The sequence below is a fragment of the Populus euphratica genome, unplaced genomic scaffold (assembly GCF_000495115.2).
Source record: "Populus euphratica unplaced genomic scaffold, PopEup_1.0 scaffold125.1, whole genome shotgun sequence".
NCBI lineage: Eukaryota > Viridiplantae > Streptophyta > Magnoliopsida > Malpighiales > Salicaceae > Populus > Populus euphratica.
This window is the reverse complement of record NW_011500014.1, coordinates 360,438-382,109: the sequence shown is the minus strand read 5'-3', so window position 1 is coordinate 382,109 and position 21,672 is coordinate 360,438. Positions and strand designations below refer to the sequence as shown.

At 30.1% G+C, this 21,672-nt stretch overlaps 1 protein-coding gene across 1 annotated transcript; it reads left to right on the top strand.

Annotated features, from left to right (window-relative positions):
* The first annotated feature begins 13,145 nt into the window (after nucleotides 1–13,145).
* Nucleotides 13,146–14,996, top strand: LOC105141605 (protein PHYTOCHROME KINASE SUBSTRATE 3-like). The gene has a single exon (XM_011048873.1). The coding sequence runs from the start codon at nucleotides 13,405–13,407 to the stop codon at nucleotides 14,785–14,787; it is 1,383 nt and encodes a 460-aa protein (XP_011047175.1). The 5' UTR covers nucleotides 13,146–13,404; the 3' UTR covers nucleotides 14,788–14,996.
* The last annotated feature ends 6,676 nt before the right edge of the window (nucleotides 14,997–21,672 follow it).

Here is a 21,672-nt window from a genome sequence, read left to right as displayed (position 1 = left end):
GCTTATACATGCATCTAATTAATTAAATTAATATTTGATCATGAGATTACTAAGATTAAGATAGTTGACCTCGCAACATAGACCATATACTCAGTTGTGTTTAATAACTTTGTTTCTTATAATAACTATTTTATTTAATTAAATGATTATCCATACCAATTAAAGGAGAAAAAAAAGTCATTAATGAAATCAAATTGAAAAAAACTATAAAGCTCAATTATAAAACAACTCGATGTTGAATAACAAAATTAGAAAAAAATTAAAATCAATTTATTGTTGAAGGTAACAAAATTAGAAAAAAATTAAAATCAATCTATTATTAAAGGATGAAATTAGAATAAAATATCAATTTAAAAAAACCAAGATAACCCAAGCAAACCTCTTCAACTTGAGTTAATCTTTAAAACTCACAACTTGTAAAATTTAATATTGAAGGATGAAACAAAAATAATAATTTAAAGAAATTGCAAAAATGGAAAAAATATCAATAAAAAATAAGGATCAAATTTGATAGAAAAATACTAAGGAGGATGAAATTATAAAATAAAAATTAATCTTAAAAATTATCTTAAAAAAAACAACTAGTAACTAAAAGCATACGGACCAAATTTGAAAGATAAGAAAATTAAAGGGAAACAAAATTGAAAAAGAATTCTAATTTAATGAATTATTCAAAATAAAAAAATAGTTATCAAAAGAATAAACATCAAATCTAAAGAGATTAAAAATTGAAAGGTTGCTTTGAGATTTTAAAGGGGATACATGAAAATAAAGTAGAGAGAGAAGAAGAAGAAAGATTGTCAGCACCAAACCAAACGAAATTTGGCAACAAGCATCACCTTATCGCAAAGGCAACACTAAGGAAAATTAAACAATGTCGTGGAAGGCGACATTTAATCATATGGCTCTGCACACATTAATGATGAATTGCACATATGAGTAGTTTTTTAAAATAATATTTGTATATATTAAATTACACAATTGCCCCATACCAACTTGATAATAACAAAAACACCCAAGTGTAAATACAAAAATGCTCATAAACATAAACTATAGAAGATCCACTTCTAAGGGCATGTAAGTTATTTTACTGTTCATTAAAAATTAAAAGGATAAAACAATCTTAAATGACCTCAATCCAACAATCCATGGCTTCTTGCTCCTCTTCTACTACTAGATTGACATTTTTAAACCATTTTGGTTGGATTCCAATAATCCATGACATAATGACCTATTCTTTAACAATTATAACACTTAATTTTTGTTTTGTCAAACCTAGTTCTTGAATTACTGTTGTTAGTGGAACCAGTCAACCAATTTGCTTTATTTGGTCGTTGACCTATTAAGGTTACATTATCCTCCTTTTCTAGATCTACCATTTTCTCCTCTTCCTTTGCCTTATCCATGTCTTTTATCTTCTTGGGTATATCCAAAGTTATCTTGCTTCTCTTTTGTAGAGAATTTTAAGAAGAGTGTTAATGCATCTATATTATCTTGAATTTCATTAACTCTTTCTTAATAGGTTTGTATTTTTTCCATAAGACCTTGAATAGTAAAAAAAAAATCCATTTTCTGTGATTCCTCTATTGCAACCAAAATATAGTGAAATTTCTTTTGCAACAAGCCTATGATCTTTTTCTACCACATGTGTTTCTTCCATCTTCTTCATATGTCTTTTTATTTGATTGTATATGGCTAAAACTCTAGCAAAGTAATTTGTAATACTTCCAGATGTAAGAATACGTAATCTTTCAAAGTCACCCTGTAAATTTTACAGGTATACCTTCTTGCATTATTAGCTCCTTAATTTTATTATTGCAAAACTTTCCATGCTTGCGTGATGATAATTATGTTAGCCACAATCTAAAAAATGACATCACCCAAACATTAGTGGATGATTACGAGTGCTTGTTAATCCTTTCTCTATGCATTTTGTGCGGCTTTCCTTTTGGATGAAGTCAATGTTATTCTTTTCATAAGCTCTTCAAAGCCTTTTCTAACCATTTTTCATACATCTTAAGAACCTAGCCAAGTTTTCATACGAATATACCAAAATTTATGGTTTTCATTTGTTAAACGAGGAAATTGAAGTAGAAAGTTTATATTGGCCATGTAAAACAATTATAACAAGCTTTGATACCACTTAATGGAAGAAAATTAGTGTAGTAGAAGCTTATGAATAATAATGTAAAATAGCAAAGCTAAAGAAAAAGAAGAAAATTTGAGAGGAAGGAATGCTTCATTAAGTATTTTCTCTTTTATACACATTTTCTCTTTTCTATACTTATATTTATGTTTCTAATACATGACTATTTATAGGTCTAAATTCCTAATCAATCAAAGAATTATACTAAGAAAATTAAAACTTATTCTGTACAAGAAAAATAATTCTTGGTATCTATAATAAAGGTAGCCATGATAAGGAACAAGACGGTTTTTTGAAACATATAGACAAGTGTACCTAGTGCCTAAAGACATATGTGAAATATTAGATTTGATTTTTGAATATGAGATTTAAAAATAAAAACTTTGACAACTTGAAGATGATAGAACAAAAAGAGATGTTGAAGGGTCTACCATTAACTGAAAATGCAAATTAGTTATATGGAGGATGTTTAGTGGGCAAATAATTTTGTAGGAAATTTCTAAATAACTTTACATCTGGAGCAAGTTAACCCATATTATAGATACACATAAATGTACATGGTCATATTCAATTATGCTTGTTTGACAAAAAATTATATCTTCCACTTTTTATTGATGATTATAATAGAAATATATAGGTATATTTCTTATTTTTTTTAAAAAAATTAATTGTTTTAAGAAGTTTAAGTATTAGTTGAAAAATAAAGTGTTTATTCTATAAAATCACTCAAGACAAATAAGGGGTGAATTTTATTATAATGAGTTTTGTGAAGATCATGGTATAAAAAGACTCTTAACAGTGTTTAGATCCCTCTAACAAAATGATGTGGTAGATAGAAAGAATAGAAGCATCATTAACAAAGCAAGAAGCATGCTTAAATCCAAGAAGATGCCAAATGAGTTTTGGGCTGAAACTGTATATTGTCTTGTTTACTTGTTAAATGTATGTTCTATAACATACTTGAATGACATGACTCCATAAGAGGCATGAAATGGAAGAAAGTCAAATGTATTCACTTGAAGGTATTTGAGAGCATTGACTATGTGCATATCGATCATTAGGAAAGGACCAAACAAGATGATAAGATCAAAAAGATGATCTTCGTAGGTTATGATAAAAAAAATCCAATTAAAACAAGTTTTACAACTCCAATAAAAGAAAGGTAGTGATTAATAAGGATATCAAATTTCATGAAGAAGGAGCATAGGATTAAAAAAATAGATGATGGTAATAAGTATGAGTTTTTATAGGGTTTTGATGAAAATAAGGAGAGATATAAAGATCATCAAAAACTTGTTATACCCCCATAATCATCAATGAAATCAACTTAACTTTTATTTTTTTTTCTTTTGATGGAAGTTCATGAATTGACAACCCACCTTGTCCACCAAGAAAGATAAGGAGTCTTGATGACTTGTATGAGGTAACTAGTCTAATTGATGATGATCTAACATTATATTATCATCTTGCCATATGTGAACCTATAGTGTTTGAAAAAACAATAAAGGATGAAAAATGAAAAGTTGTTATGAATAAGAGGATTCCATCAATTGAAAAAAATGACATATTTAAATTAGTTCTTAAACTAAAAGGAAAGAAGCCATGTTAAGTGGATCTATAAAGAAAATAAAAATATCAAATAAGAAGTGGAGAGGTACAAAACAAGATTGGTAGCAAAAAGTTATTGTTAAAAATAAAGGATTGACTATAATAAAGTTTTTGCTCTAGTTGCTAGATTGAAGACCATTCGATTGATAATTTTCATAACTGCCTAACATAGATGGAAGATCTACCAAATAGATATCAAATTAGCTTTTTAAACGGATTTCTTAAAGAAGAGGTCTATATTAAGCAACCTATGGGTCATGAAGTTAAAGGATAAAAAGACAATGTATTAAAGTTGAACAAAGCATTCAATGAATTGAAACAAACCCCGAGAGCTTGGCATAGCAATATTGATAGTTATTTCTTGAAGAATGTATTTGTAAAGTGTCTTTGTGAATATGTTATCTATATAAAAATTAACTAGAGTAGTGATACTCTTATTGCATGCTTATATGTTGATTACTTGATCTTTACAAGTAATAACACAAAGATATTTAGAGATTTTAAACAAGCAATAATTAAGGAGTTTAAGATGAGAAGTATTGTTCTTATAACCTACTATCCAAGGCTTGTGATCATATTTATGGAGATACCAATTATGACACATCTTAAACATTTAAAGCCAATTCTTTAATGTATCAAAAACACCATAGATTTAGGCTTATTCTATGGTTACACTAATAACTTTGATCTTATAAGTTATAGTAATAGTGATTAGGTAGGAGACATAGATAATAAAAATAACATTCCAGGTTTTGTCTTTTATATAGAAGACACAACATTCATATGAAGTTCAAAGAAGATATTTATAGTCATATTATCAAATTATAAAGCTAAATATATAGATGTTATAACATATGTTTGTCATTCCATATGGCTAAAAAGATTATTGAAAGGGTTGCAAATTTCACAAAAGAAGTTTACAAAAATTCATATGGACAACTCATCATCCATTGCAATAGAAAATGAAATGATCTAGTATTTTATGATAAAAGTAAGCACATTGACATAAGATTTCATTATCTATGAGATTGCATTACAAACAAGAAAGTTAAAGTAAAGTATGTGAAGACCCAAGATCAAGTTGCAGATATTTTTACAAAGCCACTCAAACATGATGTTTTTGTTAAGATGAGAAATATACTGAGAGCTATAAGAAATCAAGTTTAAGAGGGGATGTTAAAAATAAACTAGATTTCTGGTTTTCTTAAAAAACAAAGGTACTAGTCGATCAGTTCTTGAATTAAAGGAACCAATCTAGAACCACCCAACTGATTAAGTCGATAGAATTACTTTTCCTGTTCAAAGTAGGTTTTCCTTTACTTAGTATAATTATTTGATTGTCTAGACTTTAGGTTTATAAATAGACTTATAATTAGAAGTATAAACATAAGTATAAATAGACGTACTTCTTTTCTAATTTTCTTCTTATTTTTTAGTTTTGCTATTTTACATTACTATTCATGAGCTTTACTACACTAATTTTCTTCCATCACAAATACCTATATTAATAAACTCGCTTCTATAATTCCTATAAATAATGGAATTGTTAGAATTGCATTAAATACTAGAAGTGAGCTAAGTTAAAGTATACCAGCGGTCCTTATTTTCCTTTAGTGTTCTTTCTTAATGATATTAGTGATTTTTTTTAAAATGATCTTATATTCGCTAAGTCTACAACATTGAGTGTTTGGTATTAACTCTTTTTTGTTTTTCATTTGGTTAATTACTATTTCCGGTTCCGAGGCTGTAAAGCATCCCTTGTAAAAAAAGAATGTTATATCCATGCCATTTACACCAAGGGACTCTCTTGAATCACAAGTTCAACTTGCAATTCCTTATCCTAAGATAGATGAAGTCACTAGTGCAGCTTGGCAGCCATTTTCAAAGAGACTTAATGTTGTTCCTTTCATAATATCTAGTGGCTCCTGTTAGGCCACGTCGATATCAGAGGAGCTTTAAGCTAAACCTCAAATATTTGAGATAAGCAAAGGATGTGCGGGACCATTGCACGAGCATATAGGCATACAATGTGGGAAAGGGATGGACTAGGTCGTGGAAGTTAACGTGTAGAAATGCAGCAGAGAATGGTCTTCCATTGATGCAAGTTTTACGTCATTTTATTTTCATTATGATTGTTCTTTTTTTTTTTTTGCTTTGTTAATTCTCTATTTTATATGGATTGTGGCCATTTGATTACTGTTGGTTTTCCTTGTAATTTGGTTTATTTGTTTGTTTGGACAGGGTTTCTTTATTTAAAAGTCAATGCTTTTGTTAAAAAGGATATAAAAAATTTACATTCAACTTATGGTATATTTCTCACTTGAAGAGGAAACAAACGTTATTAGCACTTTACACTTTATGTTTGGGACCTATCATTAGTAATAGAGCTTGGTTGCTAAATGGGAACTAACAAGGAGCATATTGAGCATTTGGAGTATGAATTTGGTATGGTTCAGGAAGGACTGTTGCGAACGGAGGAAACACTCAATCGAGTCTCGATTGTGTTACTCATAAATAAAGAAACTCCCAACCATAGCAACCATCAAAGTAATGATGGGGGTCAGATCATCTCCGCCAATACAGCAAAGCTAGAATTCCTATAATTTGTTGGGGATGACCCAACCAAATAGTTCAACCGTGTGCTTCAATTTTTCAAATACCAAGGCACGATAGAAGCCTAAAAGGATTTCGTGGCTGTAAATCACTTAGATAGGGAGGCTAACTAATGGTGGCAATGGATTCAAAGGACGTTTAGGGATGAAAGACCTGTGCTTTCATGGGAAAAATTCGAGGAAGAACTCTGGGCTCACTTTAGACCCTTGAGTGTGAGGACTTTAACGAAGCTCTTTCCCATGTTAAATAGCTAGGAAATTTAAGTGACTACCAACATGAGTTTGAAAAGGTCGACAACAAGGTCCAAGGATGGACTTAGAAGGCATTGGTGGGAACATTCATGGGCAGCTTGAAGGCAGAAATAACATATGGTATATGGATGTTTAAGCCACAATTACTCAAGGAGGCCACTAACTTAGCATGGATGAGGGACGACCAACTTGCACAGCAAATGAGGTTCACACGACTACCATCTAAATGAACTCTGTTTTCTTTTTCATAAGCCACTCATGTAGCTCCTACTACACTTGCGGGATTCATTAAATGTTTGTCTTAGGAAGAAATGCAGAGAAAAAGAGCATAAGGCCGCTATTTCAACTGCAATGAGAATTTTATAGTAGACCATAGATGTAAAAAACTGCAATTATTACTCTTGGAGGGCCATATAGGTAACATGATATGTGAGGACATTTCAAATCAACAAATGCTAGAAGATGACCATGAGGGAGTTGCAGTAATGGTGTAGGAACCTAAAGTTAAACTAGAAATAACATTGCATGTTTTAACGGGCTGGACAGCACAAAAAACCATGTGTGTATCGGTAAAAATAGGATCATTCAAAGTAATGGTTTTAATTGATAGCGGATCGACACACAACTTCATTTACAATCATTTAACAAGTATGTTCAGGTTACCAGTTATATCAACGGAGTCATTCCATATCCGGGTGGCTAACAGGGAAGGATTAACATGTTAGAGGCATTATGATAGGGTATGAGTAGAGTTATAAAACATCAAATTTTACCTGACCCTTTTCTCTCTACCTTTAATAGGTCTTGACCTTGTCTTGTGTGTTCAATGGCTTGAAATGTTGGGATCCGTGGTCTGTAACTGGAAAAAGTTGACCATAGATTTTATTTAGGAAAATCAAGACTATAGTCTACAAGGAGTGGATGTGCAAACTATTCAATCAGCTTCACCGACAGAAATAGTAAAAGAGTTTCACTATGGACATATGCTCTTTGTTGTGTGTCTCCAATCAACCATGGAAACCGCACTACCTGAATTAGCAACGAAAGATAAAAAAAGAAAGAGAGTATACACTAGTTGTTGAAAGAATATGCAAATATGTTTTAAGAGCCATCAAAATTACCACCTACATATAAAGTGGATCATTGTATTACATTAAAAGAAGGAACAAAGCCTATTAATGTATGCCCATACAGGTATGCCTATTTTTATAAAACTGAAATTGAGAAACAAGTCCAAGAAATGCTAGATTTAGGACTCATCCGTCCTAGCACTAGTTCATTCTTGTCGCCGATGCTACTGGTAAAAAAGAAAGATGGCAGTTGATGATTTTGTACAGATTATTGTTCACTCAATATCGCTACCGTCAAAGATCGTTTTCTCATTCCAACAGTTAATGATATGTTAGAAGAATTATATAGCCACTTACATCACTAATTTAGACCTGAGAGCTGACTATCATCAAGTAAGAGTAAATCCTTCTGATGTTATTAAAAATACTTTTTATACTCATAATGGCCATTAAAAATATCTCGTAATGCCTTTTGGCCTGTATAACGTGCCTTTAACATTCCAAGCCATCATGAACTTAATATTTTAGCCTTACCTTTAAAAGTTCATTTTGTTCCAATCCATCATGAACTTAATATTTCAACCTTACCTTCAAAAGTTCATTTTGGTTTTTTTTTTAATGATATTTTGGTCTATAGTCTAACTTTGAATGAACATCTATTGCATGTTAAACAAACATTTAAAACTTTGCAACAACACTAATTCTTTGCCGAGGCTAGCAAGTGCGTGTTTGGCCAACAGGAACTGGAATACTTGGGGCATATTGTCACACATTAGGGAATGAAGGTTAATAATAGTAAATTACAGCCATGGTTACATGGCTATCCCCCACTAATATTTATGAGTTACATGGTTTTTTAGGCTTAATAGGATATTACAGGAAATTTATTCAAAACTACGACATCATAATAAGACCCCTGAACAATATGCTCAAGAAGGAAAATTTTGGTTGGAATGACAAAGGCAACATAGCCTTTCTGGCTCTCAAACAGGCAATAACAACTACGTCTAAGTTAATTGTGCTTAATTTTAATGACTTTTTTACCACTAAAACCGATGTATATGAGAAGGAATTGGCGCGGTTTTGTCATAGCAAGGCAAGTCAATAGTGTTCATGAGTCACATATTGGGGATTACAAAAAAATCCTAGTCTACTTACACCAAGGAAATGTTGGCCATTATAGAGGCCATACGCTTATGGCGTCCTTATCTCCTAGGAAAAAAATTCTTCATTCTCACCAATACCTGTAGTTTGAAAAATTTCTTGGAACAATGTATAGCAATGCCTAAACAGCAAAAGTGGGTGATCAAGCTTTTTATCTACAATTATGAGATCATTTATCACCTAGGCCGTGAGAATTTTGCAACCGATGCCCTCTCGTGCAGGTGTGGTAGTCCAATTCTTCACCATTTGTATAAATTTTGTACAAGTGTATTTAATCGATCTTGCTCGATTTTTGTAAAAAGACTTAAATAACTAGTTTATTCATGATTTTGTGGGTGATTTTATGGTTGGAAGGGTAGAGATTCGATAATGGAAGATATTAGTGTCAGAAAGAAGATCAGAAAGAAGAAAGGGGTTGGAATTTTCAACAAAAATTGGATCGAATACTTATAGTTTTACAACTAGATTGTTGTGACCCCCGAGTTGAATTAATTTTTTATTACAAAAAAAAAAATCTAGGTGTTTGCTAATGTTTTTCCTAGTAGGAAAAAAAATTGTATATAGATTAATTTGATATGATTCGATAATCTTGACAGATACGAAAATAACTCGAATGACTGTTAAAATATAATTTGATTTAAAATAAATATTTAAAATGATATATTCTTTATAAATATTGAGCTAATATATTTGATCAATTCAGGTCAACCCGGGATAATTTGTCAATTCATATGTTGAATCGTGAAATCATAATAACCTTATAGAAAGTAAATTAAAATAAATTATGAAGTTTTGTTTTTAATAAATTCAATGTTGAAGGATGCAATTGAAAAAAATTAAAAAATAACAAAAAAATAACAGGATTGAACTTGATTTAACTTATCAAACTTATAACTCAGGTTATGAAGCTAGAATAATCTAATAAAAAATAAATTAAAATAAATTATAAAATTTAATTCTCAATCAACTTAATATTAAAGATGAAATTGAAAAAAATCAAATAAAAAATTACTAAAAAATAACTTTACTGAACCCGAGTTAACCCTCCAAATACATGACCGAGGGTCATTAAATAGGTATAACCTCATAAAGAATAAATTAAATAGTATACACTGGTTATTGAAAGAATATGCAAATGTGTTTTAAGAGCCATCAAAATTACCACCTACATATAAAGTGGATCATTGTATTACATTAAAAGAAGGAACAAAGCCTATTAATGTATGCCCATACAGGTATGCCCATTTTTATAAAACTAAAATTGAGAAACAAGTCCAGGAAATGCTAGATTCAGGACTCATCCATCCTAGCACCAGTTCATTCTTGTCACCGATGCTACTGGTAAAAAAGAAAGATAGCAGTTGATGATTTTGTACAGATTATTGTTCACTCAATATCGCCATCGTCAAAGATCGTTTTCTCATTCCAATAGTTAATGATATATTAGAAGAATTATATAGCCACTTACTTCACTAATTTAGACTTGAGAGTTGACTATCATCAAGTAAAAGTAAATCCTTCTGATGTTATTAAAAATACTTTTTGTACTCATAATGGCCATTAAGAATATCTCGTAATGCCTTTTGGCCTGTATAACACACCCTCGACATTCCAATCCATCATGAACTTAATATTTCAACCTTACCTTCAAAAGTTCATTTTGGTTTTTTTTTTAATGATATTTTGGTCTATAGTCTAACTTTGAATGAACATCTATTGCATGTTAAACAAACATTTAAAACTTTGCAACAACACTAATTCTTTGCCGAGGCTAGCAAGTGCGTGTTTGGCCAACAGGAACTGGAATACTTGGGGCATATTGTCACACATCAGGGAGTGAAGGTTAATAATAGTAAATTACAGCCATGGTTGCATGGCTATCCCCCACTAATATTTATGAGTTACATGGTTTTTTAGGCTTAATGGGATATTACAGGAAATTTATTCAAAACTACGACATTATAATAAGACCCCTGAACAATCTGCTCAAGAAGGAAAATTTTGGTTGGAATGACGAAGGCAACATAACCTTTTTGGCTCTCAAACAGGCAATAACAACTACGTCTACGTTAGCTGTGCTTAATTTTAATGACTTTTTTACCACTGAAACCGATGCATCTGAGAAGGAATTGGCACGGTTTTGTTATAGCAAGGCAAGCCAATAATGTTCATGAGTCGCACAATGGGGATTACAAAAAAATCCTAGTCTACTTACACCAAGGAAATGTTGGCCATTGTAGAGGCCATACGTTTATGGCGTCCTTATCTCCTAGGAAAAAAATTCTTCATTCTCACCAATAACTGTAGTTTGAAAAATTTCCTGGAACAACGTATATCAACGCCTAAACAGAAAAAGTGGGTGATCAAGCTTCTCATCTACAATTATGAGATCATTTATCACCTAGGCTGTGAGAATTCTGCAACCGATGCCCTCTCGTGTAGGTGTGGTAGTCCAATTCTTCACCATTTGCATAACTTTCATACAGGTGTGTTTAATCGATCTTGCTCGATTTTCGTAAAAAGACTTAAATAATTAGTTTATTGATGATTTTGTGGGTGATTTTATGGCTGGAAGGGTAGAGATCCGGTAATGGAAGATATTAGTATCAGAAAGAAGATCAGAAAAAAGAAGGAGGTTGGAATTTTCAACAAAAATTGGATCGAATACTTATAGTTTTACAACTAGATTGTTGTGACCCCCGAGTTGAATTAATTTTTTAATACAAAAAAAATCTAGGTGTTTGCTAATGTTTTTCCTAGTAGGAAAAAAAATTGTATATAGATTAATTTGATATGATTTGATAATCTTGACAGATACAAAAATAACTCGAATGACTGTTAAAATATAATTTGATTCAAAATAAATATTTAAAATGATATATTCTTTATAAATATTGAGCTAACATATTTGATCAATTCAGGTCAATCTGGGATAACTTGTCAATTCATATGTTGAATCGTGAAATCATAATAACCTTATAGAAAGTAAATTAAAATAAATTATGAAGTTTTGTTTTTAATAAATTCAATGTTGAAGAATACAGTTGAAAAAAATTAAAAAATAACAAAAAAATAACAGGATTGAACTTGATTTTAACTTATCAAACCTGTAACTCAGGTTATGAAGCCAGAATAATCTAATAAAAAATAAATTAAAATAAATTATAAAATTTAATTCTCAATTAACCTAACATTGAAGATGAAATTGAAAAAAATAAATAAAAAATTACTAAAAAATAACTCTAATGAACCTGAGTTAATCCTCCAAATACATGACCGAGGGTCATTAGATAGATATAGCCTCATAAAGAATAAATCAAAACAAATCACAAAACTTAATCATCAATCAACTCAATGTTGAAGAACAAAATTAAATGGAAAAAATTTAGTCATAAAAAAAAAAAGACTTGACTTAACTCATTAAAACCGTGAACCAAGCTATTTAACTAAAATAATTTTATAAAACATAAATTAAAATATAAAAAATTTAATTTTTAATAAATTTAATATTAAAAAAAACAGTCTCGTGAGATGAAAAGTAATTGAAATGCCCTCTTTATTTTGGGTTTTTTTTTTTTTGTTAGTGTTAATAATAGTTGAATTACGTTTTTATATCTGGGGCATATTAAAAAAAAAAAAAGAATCGGCAACAGTTATCAAGAACAGTAAGGATCCGTGTTTCACATGAGAAGAGTGCTGTTAGTAGTGATAAACAAGCGTATTGAGAACGGTCAAAATCTTAACTCTTCTGCCACTTGTCAACATGTTATCCATACATGTGTTACCATTAGAACGATTATTATATACCACGGCATAAAATAAAGTTTATTATTATTATTATTTATTTCACAGTAAAATTTATACATATTAATTAAAATGAAGTTTTTTTTCAAACGATATTGAAAACCCACTTTTACTTTTTACATGGTATGGCGCATTCTGAAGAACCTGATAAATTCTTTTTAATTTCCATCCAAAGATTTAAATTAAAAAAAAATACATGTAAAAACAATTCTCCTTGACAGCAAGGCATGTACATGTTGCAGGTAGACGTAGGATTGGTATTAGGCACACATGTTGCAGCCCCCACATGCCCTACTAATATAGAGATTGATTCTAATAATGATATAGATGAGGTTTTAAGTTTGTTTTTCAATTTAAATATTATAAATTTTATGATTATTAAAAATTTATATAATAATTAATTTTAAAGTTTAAAAAAATTAATTCAAATACACAGAAATTAGTACAAACATCTACAATTATTAAAAAAATAAATAGAGATCGGTTGTTCTCAAGAATCCGGCCATGAGATCTTGAACCTTCTCCCAGTCAAACTCGGCTCTACTATACTTGCCCCCACTTTCAGCACCATGTCTTCCTTCTTTTTAATGCCACGGCTTTAGAATCTTCAAAAACTGATCCATATCATTCAAAAATCGCTTTATAAAGTGTGCCTTGTGTTCCCACCATCTATTTGCTCCCTTCTTTCTTTCCCGCAGGATTTATTCCCAGCTTCTTAGCCCAGTCAATCTCCCCCATCTCTGGTGCTATGGAGAGCAAGAGCCCTGATCTTCGCGAAGCCTCGTTTTCTTCTTATCTCACCCAGCAAGAAGACAATTTTGTACTTAGGCTGACAGATCAGTCGGTGCAGTTTACCCATCCTGCCAAAATCACTTCAAGCCAAGAGATTTCCCTCCCTGCCAGGTCAGAGAGGACTAAAGCTGAAGAGGGGGAAATCAGCGTCTTTGGCGCGGAGAGATACTTCAATATGAAACTGGATGATGATAGTCCAAGAATCGTTGACAATATTAATGCAGGAAAGTACGTGCATGAGAAAGAATACCCGGTTGATCGACAACTGATGAGACCGAGAAGCAGATTAGGAAATCCAAGTGTGAGTTCTGAAGCAAGTTGGAACAGTCAAAAAGCTTTGCTACCAAATCCCCTGAGAAATTCATCTCCAACCAGGCACCACAAAGTCAATGGAAGATGGTTCTTTTCAGGCTTTGCCTGCAATGGCTATTGTTCAGACAAGAAATCTGTTTATACGGATAAAAATATTGGTCACAGATGGACTCATGGAAAAGAGCTCAGAAGGGAATCTGCTCGCAATCCTATCGGACTGGAAGGGACTAGAAAGCAGTCTCAATCAAGACTAATCCAGGTGAAAGATGAGTTTCACAGCCAGAGCTTTAAAAGAACGAGTGTTGGTTCAAAAAGAAGAGAGTCCTCTGTGTTGCCATGTGTTAATTCTGGGGTGAAAAACTCGAATCTTAAAGGAGGGCAGCAGAAGCTCATGGAAGACGACCCACGAATATCCCTAGAGGTGTTCGGCTCCCATTTGCTTAAAAAGGAAGATATAGCACTGAATCTGGAGAGAAAGTTGTCTGTGCTTACTTGGGATGCCATCCCAAAATCCCCAAACCTCCCACCCACTTCAACCAGTAGCGTCCAGATGTATGAAGATATTGAAAGCGATGGCAGTTCGGATCTGTTCGAGATTGAGAACCTATCTGGAAGTTCACATCTACAGCCTATATTCGCCAAGCAAACATCTGATGGCATGTCTAGCTGTATGACACCAACCAGCCGGTACTACGAGCCAAGTGAGAGCAGCATTGAATGGAGTGTAGTCACCGCCAGTGCTGCTGATTTCTCAGCTGTTTCAGTGGACTACGATGAAAAGATGCTGGCTGTCGACAATAGCATAATTAATCCCGGTTTAGCATCCACAGTGCCCAGAAGAAGCCGCCCAAATGGCCTATTGGGATGCAAGAGTCTGAAAGCAGTAGATGTTGCTAAAACTACACACAAGAGAAACGACAAGGCACAGTCTCACTTGCAACAGTTTCGAAGGACAGGCGCACCCATCCCAGTACTGCGGAATTTACAGGCTCATGAGAATATGGTGAAAGATCCTGATTTCCCTTGAATGATTCCCGATGCATTTTTAGCATAAGAAATTAAGCTCTATTTGTTGAACTCCAGATCGATCATGAGCGTCTCCGCTTCTTTCATGTATGGAAGCATGAACATACAAACAATATTAATATCGGGGAAATAATTAAGATTTGCATCTGATAATTGTGTTAAAATTTGCGTGAACATACATACAGCATTAATATTATTATGTAAACAAAATCTTCTTACCTGCTATACAAGCTTGTTTTATATTAATTATATGCGAAGTTCCTAAATTCTCAGGTTAATTAGATTAGATACTGTAGATTTTTTCTACCCATCGACATCGTAAATGTCATTCAAAGGGAGAACAACCCAGGAAACATGAAAAGTGAACGCTGATTTCTTTAGGTGTGTGGACCTTGAAGAGCACAAATGAACCACACACCCGACCATCCATGTCTAGCCTCTGTCCTTTCTCCACTAATAAGAGCTCATTCTTGTTCTCTTGATTTAAAACTTGGTGCGTCATTCATGTTTTGGACATTCTTGAAATCGTTCAACAGATTTACTTTTGGCTAGTCACCCTTGCCTCACATGTAAGCCTACAAATCTAAAGCTCAGGTAGTAGGCATGCATGTATATATTTAGATATCTAAAGCTTCTAGTCCTACAAATGGAGACGCCCTCCCCGACTCCCCCACCCTGATAGAGGAGAGAGACAATATATATAAATACACACACACACTACGTACACTATTTCGGGCCAAGAGATTATACATTTTGTTAGCACGTGTACGATACACACAGACTACGTACACTATTTCGGGCCAAAAGATTATACATTTTGTTAGCACGTGTACGAATGCATCAATTACATTTTGCACGTGCATTTTCCAAATTATTGAATTATGCTTGTTTGTGTAAATTTGTTTTTGGTATTGAAATTATACTTGTTTGTGTTTGTGTAAATTTGTTTTTGGTATTGAAAAGCGCTTTTAATTGCTACAAATTAGTTTTTTATTTTTTTTTATTTTTATTTATTAATTATTTTAATTGCTACAAATTAGTTTTTTAATTTTTTTAATTTTTTTTTTTTATTAATGTTAAAAATAATTTTTTAAAATAATAATAATATTATTTTAATATATTTTCAAATAAAAAATAATTATTATTACAATCTCAAACTTTACCTTATTTTTATTATTATTATATTTGTTATTACAATCTCAATCTTTACCTTATTTTTATTATTATTATATTACATCCAAGGTTTTTGGATAAGTTTTAAGAATTTTATCCTTTTTCTTTAGTGAATCTTAATAGTTTTCTTCATTTTAATATTGCCAGACAATAATTTATTTTTTTATTTGTTGATAATTTAGTTATTTTTTTATTATGATTCTTGAAATTTGTTTAATTTCAACATTTGTTTAATTTTTGAAATTAATTTATATATATATATATATATATATATTGAATATGATGATGCCCTTTATGATATTAATATGATGACATTCTTTTTATATAATTTTCTTATTGTGAATTTAGCATTCATATTTTTATATAATTTATATTTATGATTAGTTTTTATGCAATTTATAAGAATTATAAATACCATATAATACAAGGATAATCGGTTACTTTTATTTATTTTTATTAAAGTTCATACTAATATATTATATTCCACCAAATCAGCATATTGAATACGATCACATGAACACTGTTTAATCTACTCGTTATAACTCAAAACAATATTCACTTTTTGTTATTAACAACGATGGTGTTAGAGTAGGGATTTATTAATATTAGAGTTAATTGATCCATCTATCGTATATTTTAAAGTATTATCTCACACATTATTTGAAGTAATATTTACTTTTATATATTCGAAAATTCTTCTTTCATTCATCTTTTTTGCCGCTTTTGAGAGAAGAATACCCTACAACAACCAAAACAAAATTGTATGGGAGAATACATGCGAGGACACTCTTGTCTCTCGATTACATTTAAGGTCACTTGAGGCTTTTCCTTGTTTTTATTGAAATCTTGTTGAACCAGCTCAAGAGGTTTGGCCACAATTAGATGTTTTAGATATTTGGTGTGTGTGCCGAACATCCGGTTCAACGCCGATCAATTAGCTCATCGGTCATTGCATGCATGGCGATCTTCAAATTTCGGCCACATCTCGTAATGGTAAAGGGCATTTTAAGGCCAATGTCTTACTGGATTTCAGCAGAGAAATGCCTGAACCAATTAAGAGAGGTAGGAAATTTCAGTGGTGGGGTGTGACCGTCAAGGAATGTTATCCAGATGTTCAAGCATGGTGGTTGGGTAGGTGCATATTCAATTCTATTTCCGTTTCGCTGACAAAGTGGAAGTTGTGGAACCCATCCTCTCTTCTCTCCCTTTCACTAAATAGAAACTAGGTTGGGTATCTGGTAAACACGGCATAAACTAGTCTTGACAAAATCCCATCAAATAGTAAAAGTAACATCAATGGCTTATAACATTAACAGAAAAATCCCTGTAGATGTCAACTTGGTACATTAAAATCGAAAGAGAAATTTCAGAGAGATAGGTCCTAAGCTCTCCTAATTACATTCATCAGGGAATTTCTGAACACACCCTATAGCCTCAAATATTTAGCTTGAAATTTAAAGAACCGATGATAGGTAATAAAGTCCAAGTCTAAATGTGAACGATGTGATGGGTAGGGATGAGAAGAAGTGAAGGTTGATGTGCCTTTAATGCATAGTAGAGGGAGAGGTTGTCTTTCACATCCATCCTTGCAAGAGATTTGATGCCCAAAAGGACTTGTTGCTTATGAAAAATTCTCTGGGCGTGATGTAATAAATCAAGCCACACGTCTAGCAATGGAATGTCGTGAAGGGACCAATTAGGGTGGGACAGACAGCAAATGAAAACAGCTCACTGAATGAGTAAGAGGACCACTTGGAATATATATATATATATATATATGGCAGCCATCAGTAGCTCAGGGATGTCTCAGAAGGAAACCTACTTCATGGCATATGAGCCTTTGAGCAATTAAGACATGCATCGTTGAAAACGACATTAAAAATAAGCTTAAGATTATATATGTTTTTATTAACATATATATGATTTTTACTATATTTTATTATATATAAACATCAATTTTTGAATTTATAATTATATATTTTACTTATTGTTAAAAAACATGTTGATAATACTTATACATTAATTCATTTGTGTTAGAAAAAAACATTAATAATACTTATACATTAAATGTATGTATAGATTTTTTTTATTTATTATTAGGATTTTTGTTTAAAAAAGAAAACCTATATTTGCTTACATATACAGAGAATATTCTCTAATATCACTCCTAGAAAATTAGAAAAAAGCAATGCAAACGCTAATGAAAAATATATCATCGCAGTTTACTAAAGAAAATGCTTATTGAATAATTTCAAACAAAAACGATAGTGGAATAAAAACAATATGTTGGCAATTCCTTAAACAATTTTAAGAGGAATTAAAACCTAACAATCTTCTCATCTCCCCTATTTTATCTTCTTTTTTTTTTCTATTCAAATTATAGCAGCCCTCGCTTTCTTTTAAAAATCTTGATAGCCTCCCCTCACAAATTCAACCACCACAGTATGTTACTGTCCAAACAACATTTTTTTAAAAGCCTAAACTTCTCTCTCTTGATTTCATTTATTGTTAATTTACTTGTATATTTAAATGTTTTACTTGTTTTATAATAAATATTTAATTGTATTAATATATGATTTGTATTTTAAGGTTTGTTTGGGATTTTGAAAAAAATAATTTAATTTATCACTTAATGAAATTGAGTGTGATTTTATAATTTAGATGTTTTATAAATAAAGAAATAATGAGTAATTTAATGGGTATCAATTATTTTATGTCAATTTTATGGTTAAGTTAGAAAAATTTTAAAAATTGATTTTATGTGGAGTTGATAATAATTAAATATATTAATTTAGGTTGAATAAGTTTGATAATCGAAGAAATGTTGTATAATTAGTTGATTCCCAATTAATTTTACTCAATTATAGGCTTTGTTAATTTAGATAAAATTAAATTAATATGTAATTGATAACAATTAAAGTATTAATTAATGTTATTCATTCTTGAATTGAGTAAATAATGGGTAGCTAGTTGGGTATCAATTATGTTTTTGTAAATTTTATGGTTTAGTTGAAAATTTATAATAATTAAGATTTAAGTATATTTTAATTTATAAAGTGTTATTCATTCTTGAATTGAATTTATATGTAATTGATGACAATTAGAGGTTAAGTATATTTCAATATATAAAGTGTTTAATAGTTATTGGATTTTGAATTATTTTTTTTATTGGAAGAATTTAGTTAATTTGAAATTAAAAATACAATAAGTTATTAGATGATTTGTGTGTACTTGGAGAAGCTAAACAAAAAAAATGAAAAAAAAAATTATATTGGCAAATGCCTGGTTGGAAAAATTGTAGCCTCAATGCCAAACAAAAAAAATGAAAAAAAAAATTTATTGGCAAATACTTGTATTTGGCCTGGTTGGAAAAATTGTAGCCTCAATGAACTTCAATAGGATAGCCGGATACTGGTTACACAATTGTGCAATTCAAGTTTCAATAAGAGAGGCCAATAATGAGTTATCAAGTTATATTTGCTTTATTGTTCTTCTTCTTTCTTATATATGAAACTCTTTCAAGGGAAAAATATATACTCTAATCATAGTTTTGTTATATTTTAGTTTGTCACTAAATTGGTATCACATCCAATGACATGGCCGTATCAAAAAAAAATTATTCAAAAAAAATATTTAGGATACAAATATATTTTTAAAGAAATAAGATTGATTTGATAACTAGGTCAAATCCTGATTTATTTAATAATATAATAAAAAATAAAACAATAATTACTATAAATAAATTAAAAAAATATTATACCAGGCAAAGTTGGGCTAATACAAGAAACCCATAATCCAGACATGTTCAAATTACATGTGTATTATGCATCCTGCATCATAAGATCGAGATAGTTCGATGAAAAAAGAAATTGAAGAAATACACAAATCTATTTTTTTAATATAAAAAATATTAAACAACGAATCTATTTTTTAATATAAAAAATATTAAACAACGATATATTTACTTCTATTAACTTTTCAAACCCATAACCCAAGTCACCTGACTAGAAGCATTATACATGAAAAAAATTATGAAGTTTAATTTCTAGGAAATGAAACGTTAAAGGATAAAATCAAAAATAAAATTCAAAATAAAATATAACAATTAAAAGAATGAAGGTTAAAATAAAAATAAAAAATAAATTAAAAGGAAACAACAAATCTTCAATTTGAGAGTAAAATTGAAAAGAAACAAAAAATTAACAAAAAAAGAAAAATAAAAAGAATGAGAGCTAAAATGAAATTAAAAAAAAAAACAATATACTATAAACTTGGATCAAAGGTTAAAATTAAAAATAATAAAACTTGTATAAAAGGGTCAAGAGAAAAAAAAAATCAAAAATCAAAAGAATAATGATTAAATTGAAGACATCAATAAATGAGGGGGGAAAAAGGATTTGTAGAAGTTTTCAATGTGTTTTTTTATATATAAAAACATTCCTAAATATAAATAAAAATACTTACACATTTATTTGATTAAATAAATCAAGAATTATCAGATAAATAAATGAAAAACAAAAGTCATTAACAATAAATAAAAATAAGATTGAAAACAATGAGAGATAAATATAGATTAAGATATATAATATTGCAACACAAGTCATTTAACCTATTGTGTTTAATAATTTTGTTTATTAAAATCAATTTATAATAAAAATCAACAAACACATAAACTTTATTGAATAAAATAAAAGGAAAACAATATTATACCAGGATGCATATATTAAAAATGTTATAAAACATAATTTTGTTTATTTTAAAAAATAAATTTAATCTATATAAAATATTTAAAAAATTACAGATAAATCCTAGTAATCTCTTTAAAAATTAAACACTTCTAAAATAATTAAAAAAATTGTTATTTTATAAAGGCTAAATAAACCATAAAAATCACATTATTAATGAAAATATAAAATTAAAAATATTTTAAAAAAGACATATAAAAAGGTATTAATTAAAAATAAACAATAAAAAAAATGAGATCTAACAATGCAGGGCTTAATAAAATCAAGACAAACGCCTATCCCTGAAGAAAGGGCTCGCACATGAGCTTTTATTACTTTTAAGTTAATCGATCAAACAACATGTCGTCTATTCTAATTTATTTTGAAGAAAAAATAAACAGTGTGTCATATGGAATTTTTTAGATTCTAGTCACTTTGGTGGCTGAAAAAATAAAATTCCTACTTTTTTCATCTAAAAACTTATTTTTAACCTATATTTATCTCAAATACCTAGGAAACAATCTAGGAATCTTTTTAGATCAATCCATGACCTCCAAAATGCAAAAAAAAAAAAAAAAACCATACTCAAAACTCAAAATCAACTTAAAACAAAAATTCTTTTATAACTTAGATTTGTTTTTATAGGCACTTTCAATGTAAAAAAAAAAAATAGTTTAAACTCCTTTTATCATATAAAATCATTTAACACAAAAATCTACTATTTTTTTGTGGCTGGAATTTTCACAATAATAACTTTCTCTCTACACTAAAATCCAACGAGCTCATCTCTCTCCATCCTTGAAAAATAGATTGAAAATGAGGCATAAAAATTAAATTTTTTAAAATTAAAAGGATCAATTAACTAATAACTAGAAAAGATGGGTGACTAAAATTAATTTTTTAAACAAATTTCAAAGTCACCTCCTATTTTACCCTCTCTTTTTTCACTATAGTCCTCTATCTTTTAATTTAATTCTCCCTCCTAAAAA

What these genes read in the sequence shown, in the direction of transcription:
- LOC105141605 (XM_011048873.1), top strand. Translation starts at nt 13,405, where the DNA reads ATGGAGAGCAAGAGCCCTGATCTTCGCGAAGCCTCGTTTTCTTCTTAT.